The sequence below is a fragment of the Chenopodium quinoa genome, unplaced genomic scaffold (genome assembly GCF_001683475.1).
Source record: "Chenopodium quinoa cultivar QQ74 unplaced genomic scaffold, ASM168347v1, whole genome shotgun sequence".
Classification (NCBI taxonomy): Eukaryota; Viridiplantae; Streptophyta; class Magnoliopsida; order Caryophyllales; family Amaranthaceae; genus Chenopodium; species Chenopodium quinoa.
Window position 1 is genome coordinate 1436900 of NW_018742881.1, and position 14208 is coordinate 1451107.

The window sequence follows — 14208 nt, forward strand, 5'->3', positions numbered from 1 at the left end:
CTCCTATCTTATGATCAAATATGTAAGACAAATAGTTTTATGAATTGATACACGTTGTTTGGGTGTCAAAATGGCTTTTATTTTGGTCCTAAAAGACTTTGGCGTCATTGGGCTTTTGATGGTTTAACTATCAGGGCCTTAATCAAATCAGCTTACCAATGCCCAATATGGCCCACGTATTATCTATTAGCTCAATGCTTTAGGCCCATCATTTGTACCTATGCCAAAGGTGTTTTTTTCGGAAAATTTGTCAAGAATAAGCCAATCTTTGCCCGGTTCGCTTAAAATAAGTCAATCTTTCGATTAATTCAGAATAATCCAACCTTTATAGGGTGTCCACTTTAAATGAGTCAAAACTTGTTGTAACCGGTTATTAAGGTTAATTGTGACACGTGTCAGAATGTGATTCGTCATTTTTCTAATAATAGTTAATTAGGAATTATCATATGATTAATTATAAAAAATCTAATAATTATAAATTTCAAAAAAAAAAAGGAAAAAAAAAACCCCAACCCCCCTCCCCTGCCAGACCGCTGCCCACGATGCCCCCCACCCAACCCCCACTTCTTCCTGTTCCCCTTTCCCACCCCGACCCCCCTGCCGGAGTCGATCCCTTCCCCATCGTCAATCGACACCCCAAAACACTTAAACCCCAATTCTGATTTTGTTAGGATTTCGTTAGGGTGGGTTTAAGGGTTTGGGGGGTGGACTGACGGTGGAGAAGGGGAGGGAGGGGTTGACTTCGGCAGGGAGACGGGGGAGGGGGGTCGTTTTCGGCAGGGGGTAAAGGGGAGTGGTGTCGTGTCGGGGTGGGGAAAGGAATGGGGAAAGGGGAAGGGGTTGGGTGGGAGCGTCGTGGGTGGGGGGAGAGGCCGTCGGTGTCGGCGCCGGGGAATTTTTTGGTCGCCGGCCACCGGCGGTCTGGCAGGGAAGGGGGGTGAGCTGGCAGGGGAGGGTGAGGGGGGTTGGGTTAAGGGATGGCAATGTGGGTCGGATGCGGATGATGGTACCTCCATACCCATACCCGCCTAAAAATCTTATACCCATCCCCGCCCCACCACCCATGGCGGGTACAATATCCACATCCATACCCGCCCCACCGGGTACAAGATAGGATCCATCCTCGCCCCATCCCACTTGGATATTCATACCCACCTTATACCCGCCCCAAAATCGTCCCGAATCCGTTGCCATGATGCTCTATTGTATCATATTAATGACGATTATATCAAATTAGGTTAAGAAAATTGGAACTTTCACTATTCAAGCTTATTGGGTCTTAGGGGTATCAAGTTTCATAAATTTTCAACTCTTCAAAAAGAAATATGATGCAGGTATAAGGTGGGTACGGGGCGAGGCGGATATGGGGCGGGTCTACTCTAAAATCCATACCCGCCCCATCACCCATGGCGGGTACACATTTTATACTCATCCCCGACCCATCACCCGCCAAACCTCCCTCCATCCCCCCCCCCCACTTGGGCGGGTCTCCCATTTAACCCGACCCAGTGCCATCCCTAGTTGGGTTGGTTTTTTTTTTTTTTTTTTTTTTTTTTTATAATTAATAGATTTTTTTAATAATTAATCATATAATAATTCCTAATTAATTATTATTAGAAAAATGACGAACCACATTCTGACACGTGTCACAATTAACATTAATAACCAGTTAATAACCGGTTGCAGGTCACTTGACTCATTTAAAGTGGATACCCTATAAAGGTTGGATTATTTTGGGTTAATTGAAAGGTTGGCTTATTTTGAGTGAATCGGACAAAGGTTGACTTATTCTTGACAAATTTTCCTTTTTTTTTATGGTTGAAAACCCTAAAGGATTATAAATTATAATCATATACGAGTACGAAGTATAAATTAGGCATTCAAAGACACCCCACAAAGAAATCTAATTCTATTACCCCGTAGCATTTATCGTATTTCCCTCTGTTCGAAGCCTATTCCTCTTTATTATATGAGTAATAAATTTTAGAAATAGACTTCTAACAAAAGGATGGAGGGAATATCTCTCATATTTTGTCCCTGAGCTAAATTAAGCATCAAGGGGGTTTTATTGAACACACCCCCGAGGTCAGCTAACTTGCTTATTTGTGTAGGTGCTCTGCCCATCAAACACAAGCCTACTAATCAAGGTTTTTTTTTTCCCACTCTAGCTAGAACCTTATTCAAGGTGATCATTTTCACATATAAACACATATACTTTTATATTGGTGGCCGATCAACTGCCAATGTATCACGCAATTTTTTTTTTTTTTTTTTTTTTTTTTTTTTTTTTTTTTTTTTTGAAACACGCCATCTCAATTTTGGAACTACCTCTCTCACCCAAACCGTTTATCATAGATTATGTTGCTCCTATATACTTCTATGATATGTTTCGCTCTGGCCAAACCTTTAAACTACTCCCTCCTTCACTTTATTAGAAGGTCAGTTTCTAATATTTATTACTCACATAATAAAGAGAAATAACTTTTAATTTAGAGACGTAAGGAGTATAATATAGGGTAATACGAAGGGCAATACTAAACATACAAAGGATACTTGTTAAATTAAATTAAATTTATACTTTATTTAGATCAAGAGTTTAAAAATAGTATGAGGAGAATCCCCGAATCCTAATCAAATTAAGCAACCGTGGTTTGAGGATGTGGGAAAAGGCGGACGGGAAGGCCGTGCTCCGGAATAGGCATGGGATTAACAATAACTTTCTCACTAGGAAGCACTTTTTCCCATTTAAACCTCTTGACAATATGGTACATGAACACCAATATCTCTAGTCTTGCATACTCTTTTCCTGGGCACATTCTTGGTCCCCCTCCAAAGGGTACGAATGTGTATGGTGCTGGCCCGGACCCATCGAACCTCGATGGGTCGAATTTCGTCGGTTCAGGGAAAAATTCTGGGTTCAAATGTGTTGTATTTGCACTCCAATATAGCTGCAAATATGTACATTTATACGTGTTAAATAACCTTTAGTTTAGTACAAGGGTCAAAACTGTGAAACATGCATGATTTAAAGTTAAACCTGGTCAAACTGACCTGACTTGTATAGAACTCGAAATAAATAATAAGAAGTCATAGTGAAATTACCTTCCAGCCCTTGGGAATTTGGAACCCGTTGTACATAAAGTCGGAAATGGCTTCTCTAAAACCACCTTGGAGTGGAGGAGCCAAACGCATCACTTCACATGCCACATTCCATGAGTATTTCATCTTTTGTATGTCCTCCCAATTTAGAAGCTCCCCTGGTTTTTTTGAATTTGCTATCTCCATTTGCTCTGCATAGTAAAATTCCAACCACCATTAGATAATAATCAAATCATTAATCTTCTACAAGATCCTCTAAATTTTACGTTTGTTCATTGACTCGTTGTTTAATTAAGGATGCATGCAACAACTTGATATGTAAATAGGGTCTGTTCTCATCAGATTATTTTCAAATTAATTCAGTTCAGTTCACTTTAGTTCAGTTCAACTGTAATAGTGTTTCTTACTATTCCTTCCGAATCTATCCTTTTTATTGTTACATTTTTACTTTGATGATCAATGTTTAAGAACTTTAATATAGTAATAATAGTGCAATACTATAAAAATCAAAATCATATTATATAGGATTTTGATAAAATCTTTAACGAAAATACACTACTTTTGTTGCCGACTGACCATAATGACATGTTGCATTATTAAAATTTCCATATAAAGATTATACTATTATAGCATGATGTCATTATCGTCCCTAGACAACACAAGTAGTACCAAGACTACCAACTACCGAGTGTGTGCGAGTTTAACGAGCGTTGAGAGTAATACGAGTAATGAAGAAAGGACAAAATCAATATTATTACTATAAGAGTATAAGTTGATAAGACCATAAATCATCAACGAGGAGTAAATGCCACAATTATCAAGAAATATTTTAATATACCTCTAGTCAACTAAATTATTGGTTTTGGTTTAGCTAGATGGCCAAGATCCATGTAATTTGGTTTCTTGATTAATTTATTAAAAAATTATTAAATTTATGATTCATACCAACTAAAAAATAAACCTATCAATCCAAAAAAACCAATATGTTTGGTAAAAAGGTGAAAACTAAAACTGATTGTGTTAGCTAATTTTAACTAATTCATAGTTATTTTGATTAACTGATTGCATCGTATTAACTGATTGTATAGAGTGTTTAGTAAATAACTTATTTTCGAAAACCTTGTTATTTAAAACAATTTCTAAAAACTTTTTTAGTATGCAGAATGAAACATTGACATATTTCATCATTATGGTAAATTCTTGAGTTAAATGAGGGTATAATTGTCATCTCACCTTAAATACTTGGATAAACTAATGAATAAGCTCTTGCATACATCTTACTAAAAATGAGCTTATTTGGTTAATTAGGCTCTTTCAATCATCTAATTTTAGTCAAATAAACTATTTCTGTTGTTTAAAAAAAAAAAAAAGCTAATTTTGTCATAGTATTACTTATGGATTTAAGACTTACCATTGTTTAGTCATAGTATTACTTAAGAATGGAGAAATGATTAGCCTTTTTATAACTTTCTATTTTCTTTTTATTCAGTCACACATTCATTAGTCTTTTACTCTTTTATATTTTTCTTTATATCTTTGTAAAAATTATTTCCTTATATAAAAAATTAAAATAAATAGATTTTTCACTCCAAAAATTAATTTTGGCATTTTCATCATAAAACACTGACTCTAACCTTCAATCATAGGAGATATGCCTGGAGTGAAAAAATCATTTCATCTAATTTAATATGGGAAAATCGAATTTATTAACTAGCAAAACGACGAATTTATAACAAGTTACTATACATTAATCCTAGAACTAATTCATGTTTAAGCAAATTAAAGTACAAGTAAAAAATAAAACCATGCACATAATTAAATCAATTAAGGTTATTAATTAGTTACCTTTGTAAACACCTTCATAGATGTGAGGAAGTTCAGCAAGAAACTTGACAATAAAGGTACAAGAAGCACTAGCAGTATCATGTCCACCAATAAGAAGTCCCAAAATTTTATTAGCAATATCCATTTCATTCATAAACTTCCCATCATCAGTAGAAGTTAACAACATATGAGATAGAATATCTTGTGTAGGTGAAGCTTTGCCATCTGCTAAGTCTAATTTCCTTTGCTTGATAATTGCACTCAACTCTTTCCTTACGATTTCAGAAGATTTGATCCCTTTGTGGAACGGTGTCCCTGGGAGATCTATTGGGATGGATATGATCCCTGCGGCTATCTCATTGAAGGGGTCCGCGAACTTGGCTACATGGACCGGGTCCTCAATGCTCAAGAAGAGCCTACAAGCCACCCAAAAGGTGTATCGCTTAGCTAATGGGAACACTTCTACCTTGTCCTTGCCCTCCCACCCGGACTCCATGTGCCTGGTGGCTATGGTGTCCATGATGGGTATGTACCTATACAAGGTAATAAAATCATACATCAGGTAAATATGTACAGTTTTAAACTTTTAATTGAGATGGTTCATTTTAAAAAGTTTGAAGATCGACTTTAAATGTTGTTACCTCACTTCCACCAAAAATAATAAAACATATCAAAGAAATAGAATTTTCACTATGCACGTATATTACTATATCTATGTACATACATATCATATTGTTAAACCATTGATCTAATTAGGTTGATTTAATCCATCATTATGAAAAAATCACATTTAGATGAGGTTGAAAATAATTGAAGTCATACATAGTAATAAATACACATAATGGTACGTATATGCATCACGTACCTTTGTAAAGATTCGGGCTTAAGGAAAAGAGGGATAAGCTTCCGCATAGTCCTAGCTTCTTCTATGGAGGAATGTTGGGTGGCAGCAGGAAAGATCTTGTCAACTGATTTAGGCCACCAAGCTTGTACTAACTTGTTCTCGTTCGAGTACAAGAATTTGTTACCTGTCGCGCCACATAAAATTGCAACCTTTTCACCAAAGATGGAAGTCTTGAACACTTGGCTAGGTTTGTACTTTTTAAGTCTATCAAAGATGAACTTCTCCGGGTATCCCTTCCAACCGGTAGAGAAAAACTCTAGGGATTCGCCCACCACGGGCCATCCCATCGATCCTGGGGGTAGCTTGTACCCCCAGGTCGAATAATGCCTATAGAATAGATAGAGAAAAGGTAGAGATAAGGAGGAAATAAGGGCTATGCTAGCCAAGAAGAAGAGCTCCATGGTTTTTTTTTTTTGGTGGTGGATGCTAATTTAGAGTTAATTTTCACTAATACTTTGAAGGTTGTGTCTATTTATATATTGATAGAGTGTGTGGTTGGATGATATGGGATTTGGGAAAAATACAATATTATAAAACCATATTACAATTAATATCATGTGCCTACATGTATGCTGATTTTATTTTATTATATATATATGTATATATATATTTTGGGTACAAAAGTAAGATAGTGAAAATTTTACTCTATTTAATACGAAGTGTATCTTTCCATGTTGCCCGCTTAATCTTTGTCTAAAAAAAACAAGCAAAAAACACGTAGTAAGTGTAAGATCTGATAAATCATTCAACGGTTAATCAGATAAATCAATGTTTTATCTAATGTTATTTTTTATCATTCAACGGTTAATCAGATAAATCAATGTTTTATCTAATGTTATTGTTGATCATTCAACGGTTAATCAGATAAATCAATTCCTTTCGAAATCATTATGTGTAAAATCTGTTTACATCACGATAACTACATCCAATTTTCTATGTAGTTAATAAAAAATGAGTTGTCTTATCTCAAATTAAAAAAATAAAGGTTGTTAATAAAGATTAATGACCTACTAGACAAATATACCGATATTCATCAAGTAAGAATTTACGCAACCTAAGTTAAATTAATAATAACAAAATAGCCAAGGTTACGGAAAGTAGTGGTAGTAATAAATTAAAGAGAAAGATCCATAAAAATATTCGTTAGTATTGAAAAACATAAATTCAATTATAAATGTTTGATTGATTGCATATAATATTCTCAAATTAAAATATTAGTTATTTGATGAATAAATGAAAAATAAGGCAAAGCAGATTTGATGACCCCAGACTTCCCACGAGGTGCTCGTGGTTAGTAGCTTGAGCAAACATTTATTTTGTCTAGTTGCAAAATTGAGTGATGAACGTCATTGTTATTAGTATTATTTTTCACACAGTAGCATTAGCAAACATATTTGTTCTCGTGGTTAGTACTTGGTAACAATAGCATTATTAGAAAACATTTTTCAAAAGGTTTCGAATGTTGCAATTAAAAAAATGGAGGAAGTAATATGGTGTGTTGTTCTCTGTCATTTTTAATTAGTTGACACATTTTAACAAATTTTAATTATTTTCACTATCTTTTGTGATTCAAAATTATGGTGAACCATATAGACAAGTGAGATCTTGTAAGAATCTTGTCAATGTATACTTTTATAAATATATATACCATTTTTTTTTTTAACAAATGCTGGTATTAGAGATATGAATGTTGAACTTGTGAATTGATAAACAGAATAAAAGAAATGTGTTAACTAAAAAATATTGGAAAAACCTAGTATAGTACTCCATATAAAGTAATACAATACTTTTATAATACCAATTTTTATTTTTAAGGACTGGTTGGTATTTTACGAACATTTTAAAATATGCTTCCCTTTTTTTTTTTTTTTTTTTTTTTTTGTAAAATCATCAATTTGATAAAACACTTAATTAGTTTTAGGACCCTCCCTTAAAAAAAAAATGGAAGGTGGGTTAAATGAACTAAATTATTATGTAAGTGGGATTTGTTGGAAAATTACAATTTAAAAGAAAAAAAATAGTGGGATAATAGTTTTTTTTACTTTCTTCAGTTTCTTAACATCTGCTCACTTTTCGATTTTATATGTTTTTGTAAATTCTACACCGTACATACTTTTACTTTGTATTATGAAAATATTTTATTCATTTTTTTTAATCAATAGCAGGTTTACAACTCTATTTTGTGTGACCTTATCATATTAAATACTTCGTAAATATCTTACTCTCTATTTATTTCCTCTTTAAAGCAAAAGTAGTCACATGCTTTCTACTTTTCCTTGCTTTCAATAGCAATGGTAAATAAGAGTCTCTTCTAATTTATTGAAGTGAGTTGAACTGAATTGTTTATGAGAGAAGCAAATTAGGAACAGAATTGAACTGAATTGAATTGAACTGAATTGAATTGAATTGAATGTAAGAAAAGAAATAAAAATCAATTTAGAAAAATGATGCATTAAAAACTTAAAAAATAAAATATGTAAGTTTGAATAAGAAAATAAAATAGTTGTCATAAATAAATAAATAAGAAAAAAAAAATAATATGAAAAAGGAGGGGTGTGAAAATGCAAAATGTTCCACGTGAGCCTCGAGCACAACTCTGCACAAGAGTCTATAATGGAAATTTTGGTCAATGAAGAGAAGTCAGTGAACATCTTAAAATACTCCGTACTGATTAAGAGCATCATATTAGTTTGAGACTAATTAAGCAATTAGCTATCAATCCAATCATTGACTTCTTTTTTTTTGTTTTTTCAAACGCAAAATCTCGTGTACACCCGATTCTAGAATCTTATGAGCATCCGATCACAAACCAAACCTACTTTGTAAAAATGTTACATTAGTATGTATAATCAACTAGCTTTTAGCCTTTTATCCCAGACGATGCCTTGATTTTTGTAGTATAATAAAAAAAAATGATAAAATAAAGTGAAATGTATTGGTGGTTTTATAGAAAAAAAATTACGGAGTATTTGTTAATCTTTGCAAATATTATTGAACATTAAAATTATTTATTTAATAATTAGTTTTGCTTTATTTGTTAAAAGAATTTTTATTCTTTAGTTGTCATAAAAAAATTAAAATTTTAAAAAAAAAATCCTTCAAATAAACATATATTGTGGTTAAAACTTAAAAGAAAAAAAAAAAATTACGGAGTATTTGTTAATCTTTGCAAATTTTACTATGTATTTTTGGATCACATATTTTAAATACGTAGTAACATAACCAATATAAATTATAAATGAGTAACTTGTCAAAAAAAAAATTATAAATGAGTAATTGAAAGTATTATAATTAATTTTGTAATTGTATTGTTGCATGTTAAAATATACACATATATGTTATAACTAGCAAACATTAGTGATCGGTAAACGCATGACATGACGCCACATGATTTGTCAAGCGATGGAGACACGTGGCGAGATTACAATTCTTGCCATTAAATTTTAATAATATTCTAGGTTTTGGGCCCGGATAATGCCCCAGGTTATTACATGGGGTGGATCATTAATATACGTTGTAATTTATGTCTCAATTTTCTTGTAATTAAATTTATTGCTCAAATTGTCACTTGCTACATATAAATATTTTGCATTCAAATAATAGCATAAAAATCACATAACTTGGTGGTAAGTGAGTTAGTTCTAAAATTAGAGGTTTTGTGTTCAAATCTTGTGGAAATATTTTTTTTTATAATTATAAGTGCAATGAAAAACAAATAAAAGGGAGAGTCGCGTGCCGTAATGAGTAGTTGAGTTGGTGACGTGACGTAGTAAGAGGGTTTACGTGACACATAGACGTTTTTAAGAACGCCTTTTAGTGTATAGATTAGCATAGATATTGATTTTGATACGGATTATTTTAATTAGGAAAAAGCTGATGAGCGCCCCCGGGGCGTTAGATAAGAGAATTAAAGTGCAAATATTAGAGTAAAATTAACATCAATTACACCGAATGACGCGCGTAATTTTGTCATGAATTCCTAACTTTATACCATTTCAACCAATATAATTTATCCTTATCTAACGCGTCGGGACACTCGTTAGCAAGATCGTTTTAATTATACAGTATTTACTTTGTGTAAATAAATCTGAATTTGAGTGAACTTTTTTTTTTCTGACGGCCCATAGGAAGGTCAAACCATCTAATGGATTTTTCTAATTTCATGGCAATAATTCCAAGGTTTTATTTATGGATCTTGCTAACGAACGTTTCTAGAGCGTTGGAAAAACATATAAAATCTTACCTAAAGTATTATTAATTTGGGAAAGCATGACAAAATTACGCGTTGATCGGTGTAATTAATGTTAGTATTAATTTAATCTTTCTACTTTTAACTAGTTTATCCAACGCCCCCGAACATTATTAGCATTTTCCTTTTATTTGTAAAAAATTGAAAATTAATTAGCTTCATTTAGACATTCGACATTCATATGAAGGAAAACTCAATCACTTAAATTGATACCCGAGCAGGCAAGAATCTTACTTTGATGCAAACAATCACATAAACAAATAATATTCGATTAGCAGTAGAAATTGAACATCCAACCATATTATTAAAAGCGAGATTTTCACACTTCGATTGTGTTTGGCTAAAAGATAAACATTGTTTTTTCTTCTAATTTAATGAAAATCAATGAAGGACACTGGAACCCCAAAGAGGAGAGGGAGGATTTGGGTGAGAAGGAAAGACAAGGATGTTGGATAAGGCATAGGCATTTCTTATTTACAAAGGAAAACATTTTGTATTTACGAAACTCATTTTTCAACTTTTTACAAACCAAACAAAGGAAAAATACAAAATTATCTTCATGTAAAATGATTTTCTTCCCATTTCATTATATTATGAGAAGGCCAGACAATACGAATATCACCGAGAAAAACACAATTCCACATACGTTTTCGTTTTTTTTTATCTTCGATAATGCAAGTTAAAATTACATTTAAAAAAAAAAAATAAAAATAAACACCTTACAGTATAGTTACAGAGGCTGAAATTCAACTTCTTTTAGACATGAATCCTCATGCAAAAATTTTACAAAACTCTTATTTCGTAGAAGTTGGCAAAACTATTAATAGAATGCAAAAAGAAAGGAAAACTGTGGTCTTTTTATTCAAAGGTTGGCCATTCTTCTCGGCCTCAATATAGCTCATATCCCAGATTCTTCTCCTCCCAACATACCAAAACCCGAAATGCACAGCTCATATCCCAGTTTCTTCTTCCACAACGCCCCAAAACCCGAAATCAACCGCCAAGTTCACACTTCGTAAAGCCAACAGAGACATCACCACCCTATCTCTCCCCTCTAAACACCTCCATAAACCCTCCAAAACCTCCCCTATTATAATTTTATTTTCGTTACGTTTATCAACCTTCTTAAATTTCGAAACCACCCCTCCTATTTTTGGCATTATATTTGTGTATCCTCTGCGTAATCTCCATGAAAGACGAAGGGGAAAGAGATTGAAGATGAAGATACAACATGAAAGACGATAAAACTAACGAATAAAAACCAAATTTAGCCGTCAACCTTTCAACCTCTGGCGTGAAAGGAAATAAATTACAAACGGCATTACTATCTATCTACCTTCACGTAAAATACATAAATATATATTCCTAAAACTGCTGATGGGCGCGCATGCATTTGCTCCGCTTGTGCGCCCACCATCCTCGTGTTCCTACCTCTTCCATATTCTATCTCTTTTAGCAATAACGGGCATAGGAACACCGGTATCAGGACTCACAGAGGATGAAGCCCTGCTAAAGTTTAAGACATCTCTCACGAATATGGATGCTATTTCCAACTGGAACCCTTCAAATGCTCCATGCTCAGATAAAAAATGGATGGGTGTCATCTGTGAACATGGCAAAATTTGGGGATTAAAGCTGGAAAATATGGGTCTAGGCGGCACCATTGATATTGATGCGATTTCTCAATTGCCTGAGCTAAGGACCCTGAGCTTTAAAAATAACAAGTTTGAGGGTCCAATCCCAGATTTTCGTCGTTTGCCTAAACTGAGATCCGTTTACCTGTCTAACAATAAATTTTCTGGTGAAATTCCTGATGATGCCTTTACTGGAATGGATGCTTTGAGGAGGATAATCCTGGCAAACAATGCCTTCACCGGCAGGATACCATCATCTCTCACCTCATTACCCATCCTCGTTGAGCTGAAACTGGATGGCAACCAATTCCAAGGCACCATCCCGGATTTTCATCAAAAAAACTTGCCAAGCATCAATATGGCTAACAACCAATTGGAGGGTCCAATACCTGCAAGACTCATGCACCTCAATCCAAAACTCTTTTCAGGTAAAACATGTACATCATAGAATTAGGCTGTAATGACAGCACAGATAATGGTAATATGTTAGTGTATAATTATATATCTCATGCTAAAGTCCATGGTAATGCAATTCTACACTCATGCAAATGTTTTTCTTCATAAATTCGCAACAAAAGAAAAGGTATTGCCATGGACATTGGAATTAAACTTTCTTAAAATACCTCCTACAAACTCATTACCACTGCGACATATATTACCACCTACCAATGGACCAATGTTTGTTGCGATACTTGGAAATGTTAAATTTATACTTTTCCTTACAAATCAATGCAGGCAACAAGGGACTGTGTGGGGCCCCTCTTAAGCCATGCAAAGGTAATACAGGGGGTGCAGTATTAAAAGACCTAACCAATTCATCAAGTAAATCCACTGTAATTGTGCTAGTTGTACTACTTGCACTAGTGATCTTGGCAGCAACAATTCTAATAGTATATAAGAAGAAACGCAAGACAAAGCTAAAGAAACTAGATAGTTTTTCATCTCAAGATGGAAACCATTTTGGGGATACACACATGACACCAAACGAGGAGCGCCCAAGGACTGTAAAGAAGCAGTCAGAACCAGGGAAGCTAGATTTCGTGAGAGATGACAGGAAAAAGTTTGATCTCTCTGAACTGTTAACTGCATCAGCAGAAGTGTTGGAGAGCGGAAATTTTGAGTCTTCCTACAAGGTGGAGGTATTTGCAGGAGAGCTCTTGGTGGTGAAGAGGTTTAGGCAGATGAGCAGAGTGGGAAGGGATGAATTTCATGAGCACATTTGGAAAATGGGCAAATTAAGACATCCAAATGTGCTGTCTTTAGTTGCATGTTACTATAGAAAAGAAGAGAAGCTTCTTATCTTTGATTTTGTTGACAATGGAAGCTTGGCTAGTCATCTTCATGGTAAGTAACCTCTCTATTTCTTTGAGAGACATAAATTCAACTGTTATATGGAGTATTGTTAAAACAAATCCCAAATGGTCAATATATATTGCTTCTTCTAGAGCCTGAATTGCTTCCTTTCATTACTATTCCAAGAAGAGGAAACATTAATGCATAAAGAAGATTTTTTAAACATAATGTAGTGAGACTTAATCTGTTTCAGGTAAACATAGTACGAAGGATGAAATTTTTGATTGGCCAATGCGGTTGAAGATTATCAAAGGGATAGCAAGAGGGTTGGCTTACCTTTACAGTGAGCTCCCAAGCTTAATAGTGCCCCATGGATATCTCAAATCATCGAACGTACTTCTTGATTATTCTTATGAACCCCTTCTCATGGACTATGCCTTGAAACCATTGATCAACACAGAGCATGCTAAACAGCTCATGGTTGCCTACAAGTCGCCAGAATATGCTCACCTTGGCCGTCTTACAAAGAAAACTGATGTTTGGAGCCTTGGCATTCTCATACTGGAAGTGCTAACTGGGAAATTCCCGACCAACTTCCTTGCTGTCGGAAATGTCAAGGGTGAAAATCTAGTGGCCTGGGTAAATGATATAGTTAATGAAGAGGAAAAGGGAGAAGATGTGTTTGATAAAGGGATGGGAGGTACTCATTACAGCAAGGTTGAAATGAACAAACTTTTGAAGGTTGGGTTTGGTTGTTGCCATGAGAATATAGATGTAAGATGGAGTATAAGAGAGGCTGTTGAAAAGATTGAAGAGATCAAAGAGACAGACGAGCTCATTTAAAATCCTAATAATTTAGCTTTCCCGTCAATTTTCAATTAGAGAATGTATCAAAGGTCACTTTTTTTTTAACTAGGCATTTTAAACTTAGACAATCATAAAACTTCTATAAATTCTTGCACTTGTTTCTAAATTCTTTTTTTGATTTACTCTTCAAATTTATTTCAGTATTTCACCAAAGAGATTTTTTAAACACCCCCCCCCCCTTTCATCTTACTTTAGGAAGGAACCTCATTAGAGATATTGAAAGTTTTCAAAATTATGGCACGATAACCACCCCATAAAACCAGGAGAAAAAACGATAGAGAATAATGAGACACCTACTAAATATATAGGGTAGCAATCAAATCAAAAGGAAAAAAAGT

At 34.2% G+C, this 14208-nt stretch overlaps 2 protein-coding genes across 2 annotated transcripts; one reads left to right on the forward strand and one right to left on the reverse strand.

Annotated features, from left to right (window-relative positions):
* Positions 1-2468: 2468 nt before the first annotated feature.
* Positions 2469-6300, reverse strand: LOC110726788 (beta-amyrin 28-oxidase-like). The gene is made up of 4 exons (XM_021906303.1): positions 5789-6300; positions 4945-5456; positions 3103-3290; positions 2469-2948 (listed from the first exon to the last, which is right to left on the reverse strand). Exons 1-4 carry the CDS (start codon positions 6226-6228, stop codon positions 2637-2639), a joined length of 1452 nt encoding a protein of 483 aa, XP_021761995.1. The 5' UTR covers positions 6229-6300; the 3' UTR covers positions 2469-2636.
* A 4193-nt stretch (positions 6301-10493) lies between these two features.
* Positions 10494-14206, forward strand: LOC110726652 (pollen receptor-like kinase 4). The gene is made up of 3 exons (XM_021906123.1): positions 10494-12154; positions 12330-13058; positions 13267-14206. The coding sequence occupies exons 1-3, from the start codon at positions 11454-11456 to the stop codon at positions 13844-13846; spliced, it is 2010 nt and encodes a 669-aa protein (XP_021761815.1). The 5' UTR covers positions 10494-11453; the 3' UTR covers positions 13847-14206.
* The last annotated feature ends 2 nt before the right edge of the window (positions 14207-14208 follow it).